The sequence below is a fragment of the Protopterus annectens genome, chromosome 6.part1 (assembly GCF_019279795.1).
Source record: "Protopterus annectens isolate FY-2018-M chromosome 6.part1, PAN1.0, whole genome shotgun sequence".
Classification (NCBI taxonomy): Eukaryota; Metazoa; Chordata; order Ceratodontiformes; family Protopteridae; genus Protopterus; species Protopterus annectens.
Window position 1 is genome coordinate 508,498,664 of NC_056738.1, and position 26,006 is coordinate 508,524,669.

The 26,006-nt window shown below is 42.6% G+C and overlaps 1 protein-coding gene across 1 annotated transcript in view; it reads left to right on the plus strand.

Annotated features, from left to right (window-relative positions):
• Positions 1-26,006, plus strand: part of PARD3B (par-3 family cell polarity regulator beta) — a 5,075,916-nt gene that overhangs the window by 3,780,830 nt on the left and 1,269,080 nt on the right. Inside the window, exon 23 of the mRNA XM_044075955.1 lies at positions 25,048-25,167. Within this exon, the coding sequence (XP_043931890.1) occupies positions 25,048-25,167 (120 nt within the window). The remainder of the gene's footprint in view (positions 1-25,047; positions 25,168-26,006) is intronic.

Genomic DNA, 26,006 nt, shown 5'->3' on the forward strand with positions numbered 1-26,006 from the left:
AGATGCATGCCTGGTCTTCAGTCACTGTGCTTTGGGTGTTAGCCATTGCCTCTGCAGCTGTTGGAGTTCCCTCAGTGAGCAAGGGAGAGCCACTCTTTTTGGTCCTTGGAGAGGGACAAAGAAGGGGTTCCCTGTTGTGTTAGAATGCTGTGCTCATTCCTGGGAAAGCAGCTCCTGTCCATTAATAACATGGCTGGCCCTGTTTTTCATGTCAAAAAGAAACAGAAAACCAAGCATGTATCTACTCCTCCTAAATTTTCTTTGGATAGAAGTAGTTTACTGAGACTGGCTCAGGGTTTAATTCAGGTTTTTGATCCTTCTTGTAAAGTAGTTTCTGGTAAAAGAAAGGGGAGTTGCTCTTTTCCTGCAGAGATTCAAGATTCTAAATCTGAACAAGAAGATGCAGGGACAGATTCATGTTTTTCTCCTCAGATTTCTGATTCAGACTCAGAGAAGAGCTCAGATGTTCGTGTTTCACTGTTGCAGTCATTACTCTTGGGTTATCCTGCTGGCAGGCTACCCGCAGTCGGCCTGAATTCCAAAGTCCTGGTCCGGCGTCGGTTGCCGTCGCCTCTTCCCTGACGTCAGTGCACCAGGGGTATAAAAGATGCAGCCGACGCCATTTTCTTCAGTCTTTCTTGCCACGTGGTGCCCGAAGCAAAAGCAGTTTGCAAGTGCCGGTCGGCCGACTCCTGAGATTTTCAAATCCGAATTTCAGAACCAAAGTCTTCATTAAAGCCAAGTACCCCGTTGGGGAAACTTTTTTCTTGCTCCAGGCCGATGTCAGAAAAAGTTAACAATTGTATTTCTTGTGGGAAACAAGTACCTCATAAGGAGTTTCACTCTTACTGTATTCCTTGCCTAGGCCCTGACCACAACGTTGCTAGCTGTCAGTTTTGTGCTAGATTTAACCAACGCACTATTAAGCGTCTGTTTGATTTTGCATTTCATTACTTTGGCCGAAGATTTAATTATATAATGCCGTCGGAACAGCCGACGACCGGAGTTTATAAAAAACGCAAGGACAAGGAAAAGGATAGGCATCCGAGGTCCAAAACTGACGACGAGGCCTCCGTTAGTGCCTGCTACCTCAGAGCTACCTCAGAGCCACAGGCCGCTTCCGACTCCCATGTGGAGCCGACTGGGCCTCTGGATACTCAAGGTATTGGGCACTCGGAAATCATTCCCTCAGATGGGTCCGGAGCCGCTGAGCAGGCATCGGCTTCTGAGGGTGTCTTCAGACCTACACAGTTACATGTTAAACCATCTTCAGCTTCAAAGACAAAGACTAAAGCAGATTTAAAGACAAAGAAACAAGTACAGCATTCTCCTACTCAGACTTCCATGCCTAAAAAATAGATGCTTAAAATGGCCGAAGACCTAATTACTTTGATCGTGGCTTCCCATCCCCCTCCTGATAAGAGGCCTAGGCAAGAGAGAGAATATGATTCTTCTGATCAGGTTTCTATTTCCTCTGATTCCTCTTCCGAACAGGATTATGCTATTCCTCCCTGTGAGGACTCTGATGCTGAAGAATCATTTCCTTCAGTCTCTCCTCCTGAGGATTATTCTTTTGGGGAAACTCTGCATACCATGAGGGAGCATTTCCATTGGGAGAGCCAAGATTATTCTGAATCTAAGAAAAGGCTCAGAGACTTTCTGTTACTTCCTCAGCACAGAACCTCTTGCTGTTCCACCTGTTCTAGACATTGTAGATGATGTATTTTCAGAGTCCGGCCTATCCCCTGACTCTTTACCCCATGCAACTGCTAAGCCAGACAGATACTACAGGGTCCTGGACTCTCATAAATTTCTATATAAAAAACCCTGCTGCTGACCCAGAAACTATATCTCAGGGTCCCAAAGAGGTCAAAGCTTCCACTGCAAAAAATCCTGTCCCCTCTGATAGGGATTCTAGGGCACTGGACAGATGGGGGAAAAAAGTTTACACTTCTGCTACCTTGGCTGTAAGGGCTTTAAATTGTCAGTTTCATATTCTTAAATATCAACAATACTTAATGTCACTGCTTAAACAGAAAATGTTGACAAATTCTGAATGTTCAGAGAACAAGGCAATGCAGGATTTTATTGCATGCAACTGAACAAGTGGGAAAGCATAGTTTGCAATGTGGTTATGATTCACTGGAGGCCTCTTGCAGGGCCGCTGTTACAGGTTCTGTTATTAGAAGGCATGCTTGGTTAAAGGAAGAGAATCTGCCTGATCATGTTAAAGCAAAATTATTAGATGCCCCATTACAACATGATACCTTGTTTGGTGCTAAAGCAGAAGAGGTGTTGAAGAAAATGGAGGATAAAGCGAAATCCATGCAGACAGTTAAGGATTTCTTACAGGTACAGCCACCTAGATTTAACAGGAACTGGCCTTCTAAAAATTGGTCCTTTCCAGTGTCAGACAGACCACAAAGAGGCAGATAAAGATGTCCCAGAGGCAGATCTCAGCTCCAAGGCTCATACAGGCCTAAACAATGAGGTGCTTCTACCTCCAAAAGTGGAGAAGACAAATCACAACCTTACAGGAAACAGTCCCATTGACTTTTCTCTGCCAGATCCAGGCACTTTTCTTTTGGCAGCCCCCTTAGGAGGAAAATTAACACTTTTTTCACCAAATTGGCAAAAGGTTACCCAAGACAAATGGGTCTTGCACATAGTGTCCCAAGGATACATGTTCCATTTTCACACCCTACCAGGGGCAAAAGGCATGCTAGACCTGCCACAAAACCAATGGGCAGAGGCACAAAAGCAAATTACAGCCCTCATGGACATGAGGGCCATTCAACAAGTACCATAACAAGAGCAGGGACAAGGGTTTTACTCCAGACTTTTCTTAGTGCCCAGAAAGGACAAAACCTGGAGACCAATACTGGAACTGTCTATACTAAACACGTTTCTGGAGGTTCCAAAATTCAAGATGTTGACTGTACAGCAGCTACTGCCCATGCTGGGCAAGAAGGCTTGGCTCATAACTTTGGACCTAAAAGAGGCATACCTGCATGTCCCATACAATCCTGCAGAAGATACCTCAGATTCATAGCTGGCTCAATGCACTACCAATTCCCTGCATTGCCCTTTGGCTTATCTACTGCACCCAGGGTCTACACAAAATGCCTGGCACCAGTAATTGCATTTTGCAGACAAAAAGGAATTCAGATATGTCCCTACTTGGACGACTGCCTTATTCAAGCAGAGAACAAAGACATTCTTCTAAAGCATCTGCCGTTTGTAAAAAGATTACTAATTTGCCTAGGGTACACAGTAAACGAAAATAAATCAAAACTAGTACCCTCTCAAGAGATAATATTCCTGGGTGCAAGCTTAAGTACAATTGCCCAGATGGCTTATCTCACGCCAGACAAACAAAAGCAACTGACTTCTTACTTCAAAAATTTGGCAACAAAAACCCAGTTATCTGCAAGGAAAATCCTGCAGGCCTTGGGTTTCATGGCATCCTGCATTCTACTAATTCCATATGCCAGACTGCATATGAGGAAACTACAATTGTGTCTAAAAAGTGTTTGGACTCAGCATTGCCACAGCCTGTAATTACCCGCATTCCTTGCCTGCAGCAGGAGTTTCGATGGTGGGCACAGGCCTGTCACCACAACAAGGGTCTGCCATTGACTTTACCCACAGCCAGAGACAGACACTTGACAACGGATGCATCAGATTATGCCTGGGGGACCCATATGGCAGGAAAATGTATTCAGGACACATGGCCTGCAAGCCAGATGCATCTTCACATCAATCAAAAAGAGATGCTAGCTGTTCAGAATGCCCTGACAGCTTTCAAGGATCTACTTCATCCAGGACAGCTACTGATAAAGACAGACAATACTACTGTCATGTGGTACATAAACAAGCAGGGAGGTACACATTCCTACCCCCTCTGCAGACAAGCAATGACCTTATGGGACACAGCATTGGCTTATCGAGTTCACCTGCAAGCACAATTCCTGCCAGGAAAAACAAATACTCTGGCAGACAAACTAAGCAGAAAGGTCATGGATCCCCACGAGTGGAAACTGGATCCACAAGTCTTCAGCATGATAACAAGGAAATGGGGATGCCCAGACATAGATCTATTTGCTTCCCCTCACAACTGCCAATTACAGAGATTTTGCACAAGGATTTATCACAAACAAGCTTGGAAAGTGGACGCCCTATCCTTCAGCTGGAAAAATCTAACAGTATATGCTTTTCCTCCACTACCTCTCCTTCCCAAGATACTCCTAAAGGTCAGACAAGAGAAGCCAAAAATGATACTGATTGCACCAGACTGGCCATGCCAGCACTGGTACCCAATCCTAAAGAGCTTGTCTCAAGCTCCAGCATGGATATTGCCTTAAACTTCTCACTTGCTGACCCAACAAAACAATCAGATCCTGCACAGTCAACTCAGGACCTTAAATCTGGCAGCATAGCAGATAATGTAGTCATTCAGAACACTCCTCTTTCAAAAGCTGTTATGGATGTTATCTTGGAGGCCAGAAGGCCCAGTACCAGAAAATCATATGCAGAAAAATGGAAGAGATTCTCTGCTTGGAACCAGGGACAAGGCATTGACATGTATGTACCAAATATCCCTCAGATTTTACAATACCTTACTGAGGTGCTGGACAAAGGCCTTTCCTTTTCATCAATTAAGATTTATGCCTCTGCCGTTTCAGCCCATTACAATACGGAACCACCTATCTTTTCACATCCTTTAATAAGGCAGTACCTCAGAGGGGCCAAAAACATCAGGCCTCCAAGGAGAGCACCAATTCCGGCATGGGACCTCAATTATGTCTTGGAAAAACTCACACTGCCTCCCTTTGAGACAGCCTCAACAGCAGACATAAAATTCTTATCCTGGAAAACAGCTCTGCTCCTAGCAATAACCTCTGCAAGACGAGTCTCGGAGTTGCAAGCATTCGTGGCTGTGGAACCTTTTATCATTTTTCATCCAGACAGGGTTTCTCTGAGGACAAACCCAACATTTATGCCTAAGGTGGTGTCCAGTGTGGCCCTCAACCAAACCATTCACTTGCCTACCTTTTATCCAAACCCACAGAACAAGGGTGAGAAAATTCTGCATTCTTTGGACATACACAGACAGCTACACTTCTACTTGGACAGAACTAAAGCTTTCAGAAACACTGAGCAACTTTTAGTTTCATATGCTGAAGGATCACAAGGAAAGGCTATCTCAAAACAGACTATTTCTAAATGGATAGGCCATTGCATTCGTTTTTGCTATTCTCAGCATGGCAAATCATTGCCTAAGGGCATTAGGCCTCATTCTACCAGAGCAGCAGCCACTTCAGCAGCCTTCCTCAGTGGAGTACCAACCAGAGATATCTTAGAGGCTGCAACTTGGAGTTCAGTGCACACCTTCACAAAGCGCTACCATTTACCTCTTTACTCTAAATCCAGAGCAGGCTTTGCCACTGCAGTTCTGCAGGGACCCATAGCCTCTCCTAATCCTATTTAGCCCAGCCACCCAACCTCAGCTTTGGGATTCAACCCAAGAGTAATGACTGCAACAGTGAAACACGATGAACATAGTACAGTTGTGTACCTACCATAAATGTAGATGTTCGAGTGTATTCACTGTTGCAGTCCAGGTTACCCTCCCACCGTCCCCCTTTCTTTTGCTGGGGTTTATCTCTACTTCTCTATTCTATACAACCTATGTGGTGTATTTGCTTGTAGATGAAGGAAATGTTTCTTTACTGCATGTATGTTTATTGGCATATTTTATTTAGCCTACCCTTTTGGGGGCACCTGACATCTGGGGCAAGAAAAACTGAAGAAAATGGCATCAGCTGCATCTTTTATACCCCTGGCGCACTGACGTCAGGGAAGAGGTGACAGCAACCGACGCCGGACCAGGACTTTGGAATTCAGGCCGACTGCAGGTAGCCTGCCAGCAGGATAACCCAAGAGTAATGACTGTAACAGTGAATACACTCGAACATCTACATTTATGGTAGGTAAACAACTGTACTTTTCTTATTCTCACTGTGGAGGTTTCTCTTTCTCAGACTATTATTAGAATATGCCAGTGTTTTCAGTGGGAGAACACTAAGGATGTTCTTCGTGTTTCACTGTTGCAGTCATTACACTTGGGTTATCCTGCTGGCAGGCTACCCTCAGTCGGCCTGAATTCCAAAGTCTAGGTCCGGCGTCAGTTGCTGTCGCCTCTTCCCTGACGTCAGTGTGCCAGGGGTATAAAAGATGCAGCTGAAGCCATTTTCTTCAGTCTTTCTTGCCGCGCGGTGCCCGAAGCAGAAGCAGTTCGCAAGTGCTGGTCGGCCGACTCCTGAGATTTTCGTGTTCGAATTTTAGATCTGAAGTCTTCATTAAAAGCTAAGTATCCCATTGGGAAAAACTTTTTTCTTGCTCCAGACCGATGTCAGAAAAAGTTAATAATTGTATTTCTTGTGGGAAGCAAATACCTCATAAGGATTTTCATTCTTACTGTATTCCTTGCCTAGGCCCTGACCATGACATTGCTTGTTGTCGGTTTTGTGCTAGATTTAACCAGCGCACTATAAAGCGCCGGTACGATTTCGCATTTCACTATTTTGGCAGAAGATTTAATTACATGATGCCATCGGATAGCCATCCAACTATGGCAATTCACAAGAAACGCAAAGCAAAAGAAAAGGACAGCCATCCGAGGTCTAAAACCGACAAGGCTTCTTCTTAGCCAGTCGCCGGTTCTCAGTGAGGTGCTTTCGCAGCCCCTGACACCCACTACTTTGGACGCGCAGGCCACTATAGACCCCCATGTGGAGTCGCCTAGGGCACTGGAAGCTCAAAGTATTGGACCTTCGGAAGCTATTCCATCAGATGGGTCCAGAGCCTCTGAGCAGGCATCGGCTTCTGAGGGTGTTTTCAGACCTACTCAATTGTACATTAAAGCGACTCCATCTGCAAAGGCAAAGACTAAAGCATCTTTAAAGACAAAGAAACAAGTACAACGGCCTCATGGGCAGGCCTCCATGCCCAAAAAACAGATCCTCAAAATGGCCAAAGACTTAATTACTTTGATCAGGGGGTTCCCATCCCCCTCCTGATAAGAGGCCTAGGCAAGAGACAGAATATGAATCTTCAGATCAGGTTTCCATTTCTTCAGATTCCTCTTCTGATCAGGAATACTCTCTTCCTCCCTATGAGGATTCTGATACTGAAGAATCTATCCCTTTAGCCTCACCTCCTGAGGATTACTCTTTTGGGAAACCTTGCATACCATGAGGGAACATTTCCACTGGGAGAGCCAAGATTATTCTGAATCTAAGAAAAGGCTCAAGGACTTCCTTTTACTCCCACAACACAGGCCCCTAGCTATTCTGCCTGTGTTAGACATTGTAGATGATGTATTTTCAGAGTTCAGTCTGACCCCTGACTCCTTACCTCCAGCTCTTGTTAAGCCGGACAGGTACTACAGGGTGCCTGACTCTCATAAATTCCTTTTCAAGAACCCTGCTGCTGACCCAGAAACTATTTCTCAGGGTCCCAAAGGGGTCAAGGCATCCACTGCAAAAAATCCTAACCCCTCCGACAGGGATTCTAGGGCATTAGACAGATGGGGAAAGAAGATTTACACCTCTGCTACCTTGGCTATAAGGGCTTTAAATTGTCAGTTTCATATGCTAAAATATCAGCAATATATTATGTCACTGCCTAAACAGAAAATGTGGATAAATTCTGAAGGTGCAGAAAACAAAGAAATTCAGGATTTATTGCATGCAGCTGAGCAAGTTGGAAAGCATACTTTGTAATGTGGTTTTGACTCTTTGGAGGCCTCCTTCAGGGCCGCTGTCACGGGTTCTGTCATTAGGAGGCATGCTTGGTTAAAGGAACAAAATTTACCAGATCATGTTAAAGCAAAATTATTAGATGCACCATTACAGCATGATACTTTGTTTGGTGTTAAAGCAGAAGAGGTGTTAAAGAAAATGGAGGGCAAAGCTAAATCTATGCAAACAGTCAAGGATTTCTTACAGGTACAGCCTCCAAGATTTAGCAGACACTGGCCTACAGAGAATTGGTCCTTTCCAGTGTCAGACAGACCACAAAGGGGCAGATACAGACACCCAAGAGGCAGATCCCAGCCCCAAGGTTTATACAAGTCTAAACAATGGGGTGCTTCTACCTCCAAAAGTGGAGAAGACAAATCACAGCCTTACAGGAAACAGTCTCAATGACTTCCCCCTGCCTGCGCCAAGCACTTAACTTCTGGCAGCACCTTTAGGGGGAAAACTAGCACTTTTTTCTCAAAATTGGCACCTAATAACCCAGGACAAATGGGTCTTAGACATAGTATCACAGGGCTACAAGTTTCACTTTCATACCCTGCCAAGGGCAAACAGTTGGCCAGACCTACCAAAAAACCAATGGGCAGAGGCACAAAAACAAGTCTCATCCCTCATGGACATGAGGGCCATTCAACAAGTATCAGAACAAGAGTAGGGACAAGGATTTTATTCAAGACTGTTCCTGGTACCCAGAAAGGACAAAGCCTGGAGGCCAATACTGGACCTATCTATTCTAAACACATATCTGGATATACCAGAATTCAAAATGTTGACCTTACAGCAGCTTCTGCCCATGCTGGGCAAGAAGGCTTGGCTTGTGACTTTAGACCTAAAAGAGGCATACCTGCATGTTCCATTCAGACAGTCATGCAGAAGATACCTCAGATTCAAAGCTGGCTCAATGCACTACCAATTCTCTGCACTGCCCTTTGGCTTATCTACTGCGCCCAGGGTCTTCACAAAGTGCCTGGCACCAGTAATTGCATTCTGTAGACAAAGAGGAATAACAATATATCCTTACTTGGACGACTACCTCATAGAAGCAGAGAACAAGGACATTCTACTACAGCATCTGGCGTTTGTAAAGAGATTACTACCATGCCTAGGGTACACAGTCAACGAACAAAAATCAAAACTAGTACCCTCTCAAGAGATAATATTCCTGGGTGCAAGCTTAAATACAACTGGCTTATCTCACGCCAGACAAAGGCAACCTGTTTCAAACTGTTGGCAACAAAGGCCCAGTTATCTGCAAGAAAAATTCTGCAGGCTTTGGGCTTCATGACATCCTGCATTCTACTAATTCCATATGCAAGACTGCATATGAGGAAACTTCAATGGTATCTAAAAAGTGTTTGGACTCAGCATTGCCACAGCCTGGAAACAATAATTACTCTCATTCCCTGCCTGCAACAGGAGTTTCGATGGTGGGCGAAGGCCTGTCACCAGAACAAGGGACAGCCATTCACCTTATCCCCAGCCAGGCAGACATTGAGAACGGATGCATCAGATTATGCCTGGGGTGCACACATGGCAGGAAGATGTATTCAAGGCACATGGTCCACCAACCAAATGCATCTACATATCAATCAAAAAGAGATGCTAGCTATTCAGAATGCCCTGACAGCCCTCAAGGACCTACTTCATCCGGGACAACTACTGATAAAGGCAGACAATACCACGGTCATGTGGTATATAAACAAGCAGGGAGGCACTCATTCTTACCCCCCTCTGCAGACTAGCCATGACTTTGTGGGACACAGCATTGACTTACCAAGTACATCTGCAGGCACAATTGTTGCCAGGAAAGATAAATACTTTGGCAGACGAACTAAGCAGAAACCTCATGAATCCCCACGAGTAGAAACTGGATCCACAAGTCTTCAACATAACAAGGAAATGGGGATGCCAGGACATAGACCTATTTGCCTCTCCTCACAACTGCCAACTAAAGAGATTCTGCACAAGGACTTATCACAGACAAGCATGGAAAGTGGATGCCCTATCTTTCAGCTGGAAAAACTTAACAGTATATGCCTTTCCTCCACTGCCTCTCCTCCCCAAGGTACTCACTCCTAAAGGTCAGACAAGAGAAGCCAAAAATGATACTGATTGCCCCAGACTGGCCCCACCAATACTGGTATCCAATCCTAAGGAACTTGTCTCAATGCCCAGGCTGGACCATACCTCAAATACCTCACCTACTGTCCCAACAAAACAATCAGATCCTGCACAGCCAACTCAAGACCTTAAATCTCGCAGCATGGCAGATAATATAGTCATACAAAACACACCTCTCACTAAAGCGGTGATGGATGTCATTTTGGAGGCCTAGTACTAGAAAATCTTATGCTGGAAAATGGAAGAGATTCTGTGCCTGGAACCAGGCACAAGGAATTGACACAGCAGTACCAAATATTCCTCAGATTTTGCAATACTTAACTGAGATGCTGGACAAAGGCCTATCCTTTTCATCAATTAAAATTCATGCCTCTGCCATTTCAGCTTATTACAATACAAAGCCACCAATCTTTTCTCATCCTTTGTTAAGACAATACCTCAGAGGAGCCAAAAATTTAAGGCCTTCAAGGAGATCACCAATAACCTGCATGGCACCTCAATTATGTTTTGGAAAAACTCACTCTGCCCCCTTTTGAGCCAGCCGCTACAGCTGTTATAAAGTTTTTATCTTGGAAAACAGCTCTGCTCTTGGCAGTAACCTCTGCAAGACGAGTCTCAGAGCTCCAGGCACTCATGGCTCTGGAACCTTTTCATAGGTTATCATTTTTTATCCAGACAGAGTTTCTCTGAGGACAAACCCGACATTTATGCCTAAGGTAGTGTCCATTGTGGCCCTTAACCAAACTATTCATCTGCTTACTTTTTATCCAAACCCACAGAATAAGGGGGGGAGAGAATTCTGCATTCTTTGGACATACGCAGACAGCTACACTTCTGCTTGAACAGAACCAAAGCTTTCAGAAAGACTGAGCAACTACTAGTGGCGTATGCTGCAGGATCACAAGGAAAGGCTATCTCAAAGCAGACTATTTCAAAGTGGATAGGCCACTGCATTCATTTCTGCTATTCACAACATGGCAAGCCACTGCCTAAGGGCATTAGGCCGCATTCAACCAGAGCAGCAGCCTTCCTCAGGGGAGTACCAACCAAAGACATTTTAGAGGCTGCTACCTGGGGTTCAGTCCACACCTTCACAAAGCACTATCATTTATCACTGTACTCTAAATCCAGGGCAGGCTTTGCCACTGCAGTTCTTCATAGCTGCTCCTAATGCTATTTAGCTCCAGCCTCCCAACCATAGCTTTGGGATTCAACCCAAGTGTAATGACTGCAACAGTGAAACATGAAGAACATAGTACAGTTGTGTACACTTACCATAAATGTAGATGTTCAAGTGTATTCACTGTTGCAGTCCAGGTTACCCACCCACCATCCCCCTTCTCTTTTTGCTGGAACTTAGCTGCACTTCTCTAATCTATACAACCTATGTGGTGTATTTGCTTGTGGATGAAGGTATAACATATTTTGGTGCATACATGTTTTATTGGCATATTTTAAGCCTTCCTTTTTGGGGGCACCTGACATCTGGGGTAAGAAAAACTGAAGAAAATGGCGTCGGCTGCATCTTTTATACCCCTGGCGCACTGACATCAGGGAAGAGGCGACAGCAACCGACGCCGGACCTCGACTTTGGAATTAGGGTAGCCTGCCAGCAGCATAACCCAAGTGTAATGACTGCAACAGTGAATACACTCGAACATCTACATTTTTGGTAAGTGTACACAACTGTACTTTTCTTAGTCTCTTAGAAAATATGAATTGCAGAAGGATTTTCCAGAACCTTCACCTATTCCCCCTTCCTGTCTGCTTGAGAAGATGTGCATCTTATCTTACTGCCTGCAATTTTCCTGATAGTCAGTCGGCTGTCCCTAAAAAGGAAGATAAGATGCATAAAGTTCCCCAGGCTTTTACATTTTGTATACACTAATCCCAAACCTGACCCAGCAGCTATAATCTTTGCTGATTCCACTACTGCTAAGCGTTTAGTTAATTCAAATTTTAGTCTTTTTAATGACGATGGAAAAGTTATTGATAGGTATGGGAAAAAGTGTATACTTCTGCAACTTTGTCAGAATTTTGAATTGTCGGGCTTATATGTTGGCATGTTCTGACAAATTGTTGAAGTATGAGGAATGTTTTATCTACATTTTTTTGCGAAGAAAAATCTCTGGATAACAAAAATCTTTTCGGGACATCTGCTGCTGACCTGTTCAAGTCCAGGATTAGGGTAAGGCCATGCAGGAACTCAAGCATGTTTTTGTCTCCTGTGTACCCAAATTCCAGAGGAATTACCCTGCCAAATCTGCCTTTGTTCACAGGCAGACTTGTCAACCTTCCAAAGGTAAGGAGTCCAGGTGTATTCCTCCTGCTAAGTCCACTCAGACTCCTACATCTCAGAAGCCTTCTTTTCAGGACAAACCTATTTTTATTTGACATTTTGCCTCCTGTTCCACTCGGCCAGGTCCCCTTGTCTCTCTGCCTTTCTATGTCTCTCCCAAATTGGCAACATCACCTCAGACTCTTGAGTGTTTGTAATTTGATAAGGGTATTTCATGATGTGGAAATGCCCCCCCCCCCATAGGCATTATGCAGACTCCTCCAGACTAACTCTCTCTTTTCTCAGAGGTTTTGCAATCCCTTTTGGATCAGGGCAGCATTCAACATTTTCCACCCACACAAATGGAAGAGAGTTTTACTCCAGTATGTTTTTGGTTCCGCAAAAGGAGGGGACTTGGAAACTAATTCTGTTCCTGCCTCTCCTTGACACTTTTCAAAGTCTCTTCTTTCAGGATGGTGTGTTTTCAGTCTTTGTTTCCTCCTCTTCTTCCCCAGACCTTCCTGTTCTACCTAGACCTTAAGACTCTGGCTAACAGTTATCAGATAACTCTTCAGGTAGGTTACATTCCTTCAGAGCACAATCTAGTGACAAGACTATCTGAGCAGGTCCAGAACACAGGTGCATGAATGGATTCTTCACAGGGATGTTTTCTTGGACATTGTCCATTGGTTGTGTATTCCTCAGATAGATCCTTTTGCCTCCCCTCTAAACAGACAACTTCCTCTATTCTGTTTGAGAGTACCAAGTCCTCTGACTTGGAGAGTGGGCATCCTGTCTTTTCCTTGAAAGGGAATGTTTCTGTATGCCTTTCCACCCCTTCCTCTGCTGCCAGGAGTTCTGTACAAAATCAAGCAGGACTTTCCCAAAATCTTGTTGGTATCTTCCTTTGGCCAACACGGCACTGTTTTTCCCTTCTTTTTCATCTGCCCAGGGCAATCACCACAAATTACTTCACCTAGTGGATGTTCGCACACTAGACAAGGGGTTTCTTATCCATCCTCATCTGTCCACTCTTCAAATGACACTGTAGGTGATAGGGTTTTGATCTCCTTTTGGCACCTCTTTTTCTGAGGATGTGTTTCAAATTCTGCAGGAGACCAGGAAACTCACTAGCAGAAAATCATACATGTCTGTATGGAAAATAATTTTCTGTTTGGTGCTTCTCTTACTATCAGAATCCCTTCTCAGTAGAGGTTCCTCTGATTCTTTCTTTCTATCAGGCCCCCAAGAAAGCCTACTCCTCCTTCATGGGACCTCAATTTTGATCTTGAAAAATTGACTCCGCTCCTTTTGCACCTGCTAATTCACCTTCCTTAGATTGTTGTACTAGGAAAACTGCTATGCTGTTGGCTTTTACTTCAGCCAAGAGAGTGTCTGAGCTTCAGGCTCTTATGGCCATTCCTCCTTTTATAGTTTTTCACAGAGACAGGGTGTCCCTTTGTACTAGTCCTCCTTTTATACCCAAGGTGGATAATTAGTTGTCCCGTAATCAGTCTGTTCTACTTCCTTCTCTGCAGTCTGACAGTGAGTAGGCTTTCGACACTTAGACTTGCATATATAGCTCCGATATTATTTGGAGAAAACAAAAGTTATTTGCAAATCTAAGCAACTTTTTGTTTATTTTCATCCAAGGACTTTGAGTTTAGTTGTTTCCAAGCAAACCATGTTCTCCTGGATCCTCTAAAGCCATTTCCTTTTGTTATTCCTTTCATGGCAAATGTATTTTTGTCTGTAAGGACATAGTCTACTAGGGTGGTTGCCTCTTTTGGTACATTTTTTCAAGGGTTTGGACACCAGTTCCATCCTTGAAGCTGCTAATTAGTCCTTTGTTCATACTTTTACTAGGCATTACAAATTGGATGTTGCTTTCAGGGCCAGGACAGGTTTTGCCGTGTCTATCCTCCATGGGTTTGTAGAGGGCTTTTCTGAGCCTTCCTCTTCCCAGTCCTATTCTAAGCTGTCGTCATGTCCCCTCAGTGAGATATATGCAACAGTGATATGGAAGGACATAGTGCAGTGGTTTAAAATTTTCCCCCTCTGTTATGGGTGTTGCATATGTTTTTGTTATCCTCCTAGCCAAGGAGCTCTGGTTTCCTTTTCCTACTGAACTTTTTTTTTCTTCTGGATGTACGGGTTCTATGTTGACTTTAAGGGTATTTTGATCCTCCTAGGGTAATTCAGTTCTGAGTATTTGCATCTGTACATCACTTTTATGCCCTGTGTTCTTTAAGGGAACAAACAGCACCTATAAAATCCAAAGGCTTTGGTATACTGTCCGTTTGTTGGGCTATCCTTGACAGGTGATTCTCTTCTATGAAAAATACTGCAACAGTGAAAAGGAACATCTACTGTTATGGAAAGATTTTATACTACTGTACTATCTACTTGCATAACTGTACTTTTTTATTTTTATTTTACATTTGATTACTGGACTGTTACACTGGTTACAACTGACTATTTTGCCTGGGTTGAAATTGTGTTTTTTTTTGTGAATTAAGAGGCTGTAAGCTGTACATATTAAAAGCAGAAATTAACTATATATAACAAAACTGCACATTTGCAATTAATAGCTGTAGCAACAGTTATGAGAGTAATTCAAATGCAATTCAAATGGTTATATTTTAGGTTTACATCATGGTGGAAATGCTGTGGAGTAATGACAGTCAGGGTAGGGGAGTTAGGACATGTTAGTTGTAGAGTGCTCTTCGAACTATCTGGAGATATACAGAGCTAAGTATATTTGTCTGACACTTCAGAGTTGTGTACTGTTAATTGTTGCTTGACTAATTTTATATCATTGCTGGCTGACTTCAGAGTTGTGTACTGTTATATTTGCTTCACTGTATAGCTTTTCAGATCTGCTGAAGGTGTTTTTCCCCACCTCCCCCTATTTCTGCTGTGTCTTAAGTTGGTATAACTGTTTTTTCATCCTGTGTTATCTATCTCAAAGATTACTTGCATAAAATTAGACCCTGTTAGTAACAGCCTGCATGTCATTGCTGGAGCCTTCCTGTGTCCTGACAGAGTGCTCTTCAAACTATCTGGAGATATACAGAGCTAAGTATATTTTTCTGGCACTTCAGAGTTGTGTACTGTTAATTGTTGCTTGACTAATTTTATATCATTGCTGGCTGACTTCAGAGTTGTACACTGTTATTTTTGCTTCACTGTATAGTTTGTCAGATCTCTGCTGAAGGTGTGTTTCCCCTACCCACCCCCCCTATCTTGTTTAAATTTGGAGGCTTTTGCAGTTGCCCACCCCCACTGTAGATTTGATCTGGGACACTACCCCCAGTCCCATCTCTTTACCTCATTCTACCTAATAGACTCCTTCTGCATTTGTTTTTAGTCATTTTTAATTTAATTGCATTTTTTAAACTGTTTGGTCTAACATTGCTACATACTCAAGTGCGCTAGCTTGCACTGCATTTGAATTGTTTTTACTGCTGTTTTAGCTACTTTTCTTTATATGTAAAAAAAAAAAAAAAAAAAACTCTAAGCCTGTTTCCTACCTTTCCTGTAACTAGTGTAGTCCAGATTCAGATGTGCTGTATCCAGGACTGTATGTAAGCTTCTGAGCCCCCCAAGCTTTCTGTGTTGGAGGGAAGCCTTCTAGCTTATCAGTGGGATTGGTAAGCACTAGGTAACCTGTCTACCACATAAGGAGTGGTTCTGGCCCGGAAATTGTAGTTATTGGTCGTTTGGTCAGTTTTTCCATCTCTCTCAACTTTCTGATTTAAAAGCCCACATTTGCACTTGTTTCCCCCCTTTCCTGTAACTAGTTTAGTGCAGATACAGATTTGCAGTTTTAGCACTTGAATTTGCTTATTCGTGATCAGCACTTGTTCAGAACTTGTTGTAAGCACTAAATAAGCTACTAATTGCTACAGCACTCAACCTTCCTCATTACCTAGAGGAAAACAGTTTTGGTACTTACTTTCCTCATTTGCTTAGAGAAAAACAGCTCTTGTACTCACTTTCCTCACTTATCTAGAGGAAAAGAGTTTTTTTATTCAGGCATGTCCAAGGGTCAGCTCCCAGTGTTCTCCTGTCTATCTGATGAATCTGGGCATCTTGAGGCAATGTAAAAATTGCTTCATGTACACAGACAACCCTTTACTCCTACCACCCAACCTGTGAGAGATGCACTTATCTAGCCAAACTGTGGAGGTAAAGCTCTCTCCAACCAAGACTGAACATGACAGTCAAGAGGAGAAGGTAAACACTTGCACCACACCACATTCATCACAGTCTCACTAAGTCTACTCTACCAAAATCCACACACAGAAACACAAAAACATTAGCAGAGGCTCTCAATAATAATCTGTTCCAGCAACAGAGACCTCCAAAGCAGAAATGCAAGCAACCTCCACCCCCCCCAACACAACCCAAATGACACATAGCCCGCAGACTCAACCACAGCCAGTAAGGCAAAACAACGTACTAGTCATAGGTGACTCTATAGTCAGGCACACTGACGTCCCACTCACCAGGCTAAACAAGGAGAAGGTTACTGTCAGCTGCCTTTCGGGTGCCAGGATCCGCCACATAACCCACACACTCAGGTCACTCCACAACAAGTACAAATATGACTCTGTCATTGTTGATGTGAATGACCTGAGACGTACCTCCCTGGACTACATGAAAAGAGAAATGGAAGAGCTCTCTGATCTTGTAGCCCAGGCAGGTATGACCCTAGCCCTGAGTAGCATTCTGCCATCATCCAGAATGATACCGCAGTACAAGGACAAAATGATTGACTTCAAAAATTGGCTAAGCTTCTGGTGTCATTCTAAAGGGATCCCAGTACATGTCTGCCTGGGATGACATGGTCGACAGACCACGATGCTTTGCCAGAGATGGCCTGCACCTGTCACCCCTGGGATTATGGATACTGGCTAAGGTTCTTGCCGCCCCTATAGTGCCTTTTTTAGGCAAAGTTCAAATGACAAGTTCACCACAGTAACAGGAACAGGCAAGCAAAAACTGAGGGTGATGCTACTCAATGCTAGAAGTCTAAATCTCAAAATGCACTCACTCGAGGCACTCCTTAAAATGGAGAACATCGATATCTGTGTAGTGACTGAGACCTGGTTCAAGGCTCCAGAGAGCACCCCTCCACTACCAGGCTATGACTCATACCACACTTTTCAGCCATGTAACCTGGACCACAACACCAAAGGTGGAGGTGTGTCCATATTCATTAAGGATATCCACACCTCCAGGCTTAGGTGCTCAGCATAATGCATCCGAGGTTATCCAAGTATAACTAACTCTGGGCAAAGCTGCCATCCAAATTGTAGCTTGCTACAGATCTCCCACCATGCCCCAGGATTCCCACTCCTCTTTTCTTGATGTATTAGAAAATATTAGGGGTCAACCAAACACCCTAATAATGGGCAATTTTAACTACCCCACCATTAACTGGGAAAACTACTCATGTACCAACTCCTTCACTCAATGCTTTCTGGCACTTCAGTGCCCTGGATCATCTTATTCACACCTCCACCAGGGGCAACAATGTCCTAGATCTAGTCATTGCTAGCATGAATGACCGGTGTTCCACACCTGAAGTCAATGCCTCATTGGTTTGATCCGACCATAAGTTAATCACCCTAGATATCCACATCCTGCCCCCACCCCCCATTAAGGAAACCACAGTAAAACATTTCTCCAAAGCCAACTTCATGCTTCTTAAGACAGAAGTAGTGAATGTCATGACACCCATGCAGATGGACAGTACAGTTACAACTACTGAATCCTACACAATTGCATTTATAAGTACTTACACGAGTGCATGGATCGTGCTATCCCAAATAGAACCAAGACACTATCCTCCAAAAAAAGGAAGCCAATCGTGTGGTCCCCTGCCAATAAAAAAAACTGTACAACAGAAGGAAGAAACTGTTGCAAAAGAGAGTAAAATCCCATGAGTGGAGGAGCTCCCTGGTCAGCCTCAGTAAGAAGCTGCGATCCCTCATAAAATCCTCCAAAGCTAGTTACGAAAACCAAATCGCCACTGATTCTAAGGATAACCACAAAGCATTCTGTAGCTATGTCAAGAATCTCAATGGCAACGCTCAGATCTGCTCTGAGTTACAGCACAATGGCACTAAATATACAGACCCAAATGATATTGCCAACATCCTGGCAGATAGGTTCAGTGCTAACTTTACCCCCCTCTCAGATTCTAAAGGGCCCATCTCTATACCAGAGGATTGCAAAGTTCCTGTAATCATGGCTGCACAGGTAAAAACCACACTCTCCAAAGCCAAGAACACAGCATCCATGGGACCAGACAACATCCCAGGCTGCGTTCTACATGAACTACAGAATGAACTGGTACCCCATCTAAGTACCATGTTCAATCATAGCCTCACCTCAGGCTTTGTGCCCACTGAATGGTGCACAGCGATGGTTATCCCACTCCACAAAGGGGGAGCCACCAATGACCCCAGGAACTACTGCCCCATTAGCCTGATGAGCCTGGTCTGTAAGGCCATGAAACATATCTTCATGGAACTTATAAACAAAGACATTGGTAATCTCCAAACTTTGGACTCCACCCAGTTCGGGTTTGTAAAAGGCAGATCATGTCTCCTAAACCTGATAGACTTTTTTGAATCAGTCACCAAAGCCGTAGACGAGGGTAAGCTGGTTCACACTGCCTATCTAGATCTTGCCAAGGCTTTTGACATCATCCATCACTCTGGAATTATAGATAAACTCACTAAACTAGGTATAAATCCCTATGTCACAAGATGGGTTGTCAACTGGCTCAATGACAGAACCCACAGTGTGAAAGTACCAGACTCCAAATCTGACTTCAGACCAATGACAAGTGGAGTACCACAGGGTTCAGTCCTGGGTCCTCTCCTGTTTGGTATCTACTTCTCTGAAGTACAGGCTAACACAGAAGGTCTTTGGATAATGAAGTTCACAGATGACTGCAAACTAGGAGCCATAATCGAACCTCCTAACAATGTGGACATCCTACAAAAGGGCCTCACTGAGACAGATGCCTGGTGTCAAAGCCATGGTCTCAAGCTCAATGCCAACACGTGCATTGTCAACCCCTTTGGTAAAAAATCTGTACCCATGAACTACAACATAGGCGGTAGTATACTTAACACCAAAAGTGTGATAAAAGACCTTAGGACACAGGTGGACAGTAGTCTCTCCTTTGATAATCACATCACTGCAGTAGTCAGGAAATCTTTCTGCATGGCACACCTCATCAGAAAAGGTTTCTCATCCAGAAAAAGACGTCATTGTTCCCCTCTACTCATCACTCATTAAACCCGTTATAGAGTACAATAATGCCCCTTTTGGTATGTACCTCACAAGACATCTACAACAACTGGAAAGGCCGCAGAAGTACCTCACAAAGAGGATTACCGGTCTCAAACAGATGCCTTATGCAGACCCTCTCAAAAAACTCCAGCTTTACTCCGTCGAATATCGCCTACTCAGAGGTGATCTCTGCCTAACATACAAAGCTATGTCAAACCCAGAGCTGTTGGATATGCTCCACTTAAAGAAATCCCAATCCCTCCGAGCTACACGCTCTAGGGACCCAAACCTTGTCACCACAATAAACAGAACATGTCAGAGGGATAGATTCCTGTCCCAGAGACTTTCTATACTCTGGAATAAACTACCTATCTATATCAAACAAAACTCCTCATTAGCACTCTTCAAGAAAAATCTTGATGATTGGATGGGAAATAGGACATTCACCCCGGGGATCACTTCTGTGGCTCTGCTCGACAGTGGCACAGGAAAATAATTTTCTTGGGTGGCAAAAGCCAGGTACCTTTTTGGCTGGGCTTGTATAGTCCCTAGGGCCAATAGCCTAGTATCTACCTATGAACTTATGAAGAGAGTAATGCTAGAAGTTGAGAGGCAGTTATGTGATGTGTCCTGATGTGTGGCAAGTGCAATTTGACTTGTGGAAGATTTTTTTTTTTTTTTTTAAGTTCAACTCTGAAGGTGGGGAATGAGATTGTAGTTCTTTCAGGTGGTTGGGAGGGGGTTCACATATTTTAGGAACAAGGATGGAGAAAGAGTGGTTGATGCAGTGTAGCCTGGTTTATAGGGGTTAGAGTGGGGGAGGAGAGTGTTTGGGAGAAGTGTCTGAGGTTGCAGTGTGTGTTTTGTATAGCGTTTCATAGCATGCAGTGGGAATGAGTTAGGCTGGAGAAGTTTGATGATGGGAAAACCTAGTAGCAGGTCTTCTCTGTGCTGCACTGGGAGACATTTGGCTTTTTTGCGGCTGAAGCAGTGGTGCTCACAGCAGTGGCCTTAGGTCAACTGGTGCCCTGGACAAAAGGGCTCCATGGCGCCCCCACCACACTACCTGGTGCCCCCATCCTGGTCTAACTACATCAAATAATTACTAGAAACTTGTCCCTTCTAGGCGGCCGCCTAGTTGGCCTATGCCTAAGGCCGGCTATGGGTGCTCATTAGAGATCGAGTTAGTGATGAAGTGACAGATTTTGTTGTCGGTTGTCTGTAGTGTAGAGGAGTTTTATAAATATAAATAAATTAAGCTCGGAGTAAAGCAGAAAATTTAACAAAAGCTATATAACATTCTTTTGGTTGAGTATAAATACATTTGGAATTTTGCAGATGTAAAGTAAACTTTTAAAGTGTAAATCAGTGACAGTAGTTGATAACCATTGTCACAGTAGCAGTTGCAGGTAGATTTTGAAATTAGATGTTTTTAGGAAAGTTTTTAAAGATTTTTAATAGTTTCTTGCTTTTTGATTTCAGCAGACAGGTGGTTTCATGTCTCAGGCTTGAGATGAAGCACTTTCTCGTAATGCAGTTTTGAGTAGTACTCTAGCAAGGGAAAAATAGCTGTCTTGTGTGAGCTTTAATAGTTACAGGAGTTGTCTTGTTTGGATAATTTCCATCTCAGAGGTGGGCAGTAGCCTTGTCTTAGCACTTTGTGAATTAAAATGCATTGTAGAAAAGTGGTCCTGTTAGTCACTGAAAGCCAGTTAGTGTTTTTGAGTAACTTTCAGTGTTCTATTAAGGGGTCTGCTGTAAGGATATATCTGCAGATGTTCTCTACTATTTGTATACTCTGAGTATTCTGAACAGAATAGAGAACGAGAAAAGTGAGCCCATATTCTTATTTAGGTAGTAAGACATTCTTAGCAATGGCTAATTGAACTTTTGGACATCGAAGATGACTAATTTTATAACAGAGCTTCTGTTGAACTAGGACTTTGTTATTATTTGTATTAGGGTAACAAGACACAAAGGAGAGAGTTATCTCTGGTATTAAGCAAAGGTGTCTTTGATCTGTGACACATGGGATTTATTATAATTTGTGGAGTAGTAGCAAGTTTTCTTGTGGTGAAGACCATAACATTGGTTTTCTTGGGTTGATTAGAAGCATTTTACAGCGGGTCATGTTGTATAGTTGAGGGAATTTATCTTTTCTCTTATTATGTAGGTTAGTGTGGTTTGTAATGGCTTGTAAGAGAAGTATGTTGTCAGCACACACGACTAGGTTAAGGTTTGGAAGATGTAAGGGCAGGTCACTAATAAATAGTGAGAGGATTGGCAGCCCTAGGACTGATCTGTAGATTGAGTATGCCCACAAGGCAAGGAAATAGAGACATTGTTGTACACCTGGAAAGATCTCTTTTGAAGGTAACTTTGAAACTAGAGAATGGTGTTTTCACAAATGTTTAGATGCTTAAACATACTGTGACGTAGATGAGATTAACTGTTTCAGATGCCCTGGTCATATCTACAAAGAGACCTGCTGTGATGTACCTTTTGTTCAACATAGAGTAAATGGTATCTGTGCCCATTAAAAGCGATATAAAGGTGCTGAAGTATTACAGAAGCAATGCTGAGCATCTGACAGCAGGCCATAGCTATTAATGTGATTCAACAGTTGTTTGTATGGTAGCTTTTCAAATGTCTTTTTAGGGGGCACAATTTAGAGCTGGGCATGTAATCCTTTAGATCTGTGGGTTTAGCAATTTTTGGAAGTGGCAGTATGTATGCTTAAAGGCAGCTCACATTAGAGACAGGTTAATGATATGAGTTAAGGGGTTTAGCATTTTTTTTCATTTGCAGGTTTTATGAATGAAGGATGTAGAAGAGGATGGATCACCCTGTGTACATGTGGTTTGGTGAAGTGAGGGGAAAGTTATTTTAAGTTCTTTTTGGTGGACTACTGATAATATTCATCATCACTGGCAAATAACGGGTTGTTTGTGAGTGGGGGATAGTTGGATGATGGGAAGTTTTGCAATGTGTCTGTCATTTGTTTAATTTCTTTCCAGAATAGATTAGGTTTTGACCAGCTAGCTTCCTAAGTTACATACATTTTGTTGAATTGGTCTCTCTTTTTATTTAAAATGTTTAGATAAAGTTAGTTATTTAGAAGATCCCTTTTCCAAGCTCATTTCCAAGGGGATGTTTGCATCACAAATTGTCTTCCACTGACATAAGATCATTTTTATATTCTTTGAATCAGAGTGGTATTCCTATTTGTCTTATAGTGAGAAGGGTTTGGTTTATGGCTTTAAGTGGTACTTAATGGACTAGTATCTGAAATAATTATGTAAGTAACAGGCTAGTACAGATGTAATGAGTTAATTTGGATTGTGGTAATCTGCATAGAGATGTTGTCATAAGATAGCTTTTAGAGAGCCTAAGTTTAGTAAATTATGAATAGATGAGAGTAAAGGAAAATAGAGAGAAAAAGTAAATACGTGCCACCAGTTAATCTTGCAGGCATATCTGTTGTCCAGGTTGTATGACGGAGTGAAGTCTAATAAAAGACAAACTGCCACCAGGACTGTAATGGAATTTTCTGATTTGTGATTAACGTAGGTGAAAAGGTAGGAAGGGGGCAAATGTTAAAAGAGCAGGTGATAGTCATTGAAATAAAGCTTAAAGCTAAAGTAATTATTACTGTGGACCAGATTTTAAGGTTCTAGAGTAAAGTCTGGAAAAGAGGCCTATCTGCCACTTAGACTTATGAAGTTAACGTGGTTAGTGGGTGCAAGTTTGTTAAGAATTTGCCATGAAATGAGAGCTGCAATACCACACAGGATCCAAGAGAAAGGTACTGAGAGAAGCAGTGTTCCTTGACCCATGGACAAGATGTGTGAAACAAGCTGGTAGCTGCAAGGAATACATTTGTAAATCAGAAGGTGACAAATTAATAAACATTAGAATTTAGAGCTAGTTGTAGAAGGATAGTATTAAATCATAAATTTAGCCTAACTTCCACTTAGGCTTCTCCTTTAAGTCTCCTAAATTAGCATATCTGCCAACTAGCCTGAGAGGAGGATGTTGTTATAGGCAAGAGTAAGAGCCTATTCGCCCTCTAGGCTGTAGAGCAGAGTTAAGGGAACAGCTAATCTGCCACCTAGGCTCTGTATGATAGCATAAATAGAACATTGTAGTGAAGGTAATATAGTCAAGTGAAAGGCTGAAGAGGAACTAATGTGGGTAATGGTCTGTGCGCTACGTGGTCTGTGTAACACTAGGCGCAGTGTAACAAAATATGAATGATGTAAGTCTGTCCTTATTGGGATGAATTAGGAGGAGGGGAGTATGAATAATTTTAAGCAGTTTTTGATAAAGACTACTCAGAAAAGTAATGCTTAGGGGAAACTGGAATGCAAAACTGAAAGGTACATGGGCGAAACTGAGTACATACAGGACATAGTAGTCATGTTAAATTGGGGAAATTAGAAGCAGCTGAACTTTAAGAAAGAAGGGGAAACTAGTGAAATAGGTTGAGAATTTCAAGTATCTAGGAGGTAAGGATGAGGGCAATGGAAGTCTAAATGAAGAGAGGGCAAAGATAGAACCAAAGGTGCTGCAGCCAATTGGCAGAAAGTGCCAGGGGTAGGACAGAAAATGCCAAATAAACTGGAAAAGGAAGACGTATAAAGCAGTGGTCCAAGCAGTACTTCTGCATTGGACAGAAACCTGGGCAGTGAAGGCAGAGCAGCTGATGAAGCCAGAGGTGAGGGTGACAAAGTGCTTGAGATGAATAGTAAGATGTACAAGGTAGGGCACATGAAAAAATGAGACCATCAGATCAGAGGTCAAAGTAACCCAAGTTGTAGAGAAGGTCAAGTGATTAGATGATTATGGTCTGGTCACATATGCAGGAAAACAAAAGATGATATGGTAAGGCAGGTATGGGAGAGTGAGGAAGAAGGCAAGAAGAGAAAAAGATGGCCAGTGATGAATGGATTGTGTAAGAGAAGACATGTGACCATCAATAATGACTGTTGAAGAAGGTAGGCGAGTGGCCCGAACTAAGCTAGGTGACTACAGTTAATGCAGGCATCCCGATCCCCATACAAAATGTGAAAAAATGGGTAAATTATGATGATCAGTAGTTGTCAGAGTGGCAAAGCACATTTCCCTTTTATGCATTTTGCTTATCCAGGCACTAACGTGAAGCAAGGGAAGAGAAACTCCCTTCCAGATTATTTGCCTCCTAGTTGAGAAAGCTTTTAGAATGTAGAGCAGTTGTTGTGGTTGGAGAGGCAGCACGTCTGCAGAAATCAAAAAGTGGAGGGGATTGGACAAAGGGAAAAAAAACATTAAATGAAGCAGTGGTATGCAGCCAACATGATTATGTTTCAGAAGCAGACTGTCGAAGAATGAGACTTCAGTTAGTTGTTTTACTGTTAGCTGACATTTTCCATGTGTGAAATCAGGAATTAAATAATTGAAGACATCTGTTGTAAATAAAAACTACATTAAAATTTTGATAACATCTCTTGTCTTATTTTGTCTCTTAAACAGATTTGGTAAAAAGAAGGAAGACAAAGTAGTAAAAGTAGAACAGAAGGGACTGCCTAAAGGAGGAAAGGCAGAGGTACTGAGTGAAGGTGACCTGGAGAAAATGAAGGAAGAAAGGGAAAGGTAAGGTGTAGTGACTTACTGCTGTTCTCTAAACGAAAAAATTATGCTGTCAGTAGGATGTCTGTTGTATACTCCATCTTGGCATATTAATGCATTCTAAATGTTTCCTTGGAAACAACTTACGTAGTAGTGGTAAAATCAATTTAACAGTGTGATTATAAATAATAATTTAAATTGTGCTGACTGTGATCTGCTTTTGAATAGGAAAACATGTATTGAAAAATCTTGTGGTAACAGGATGAGATTCCCGCAGAGTCATACTGCCTCCAGTTAACAAACTTCTTTCAAACCTGTTGCATTATAAAATTTATTTGCAAGACCTATGTATTATTTATGGTAAGCCGCAATGTAAGACAAGTTACAGAGAACTTTTTGCTTGGGGTTATTGGAAGATATATAGCATGATACATGGTTGGGTGGCCTACAAAAGCTAAATGTTACTGTCTTACAGATCAGTTTTTTAGGGGTTTAAATTACCGGTTATTGTAATGCTTCACTGTTTTTTTTTTTCCTAGTGATAGGCTAAAACTTTTTTCAAGAGTTGTTTTGACAAGTGGCATAAATCCCTCAGCAAGCTATATCTGTTTATTTGGAAAAAATATCCACTTGGAATGTTTACTGAAAGGGTGGGTGCATGTTAGCTAAATCAAAAATGTTACTACTTAGCCAGCTTTGGGTTGGCAGTAATCCTCAAGTTTTATAATACTTCATATTTCATTTTTAACTCCCATTTCCAGTCTCTTTTGTAGCTTAATAAATATGCACCAGGCAGGTGGAAAGCCTTTTAAGGGCCATACTTCACTAGGATGTTTTGTTGCATTCAGTTACCTATAAAGAAG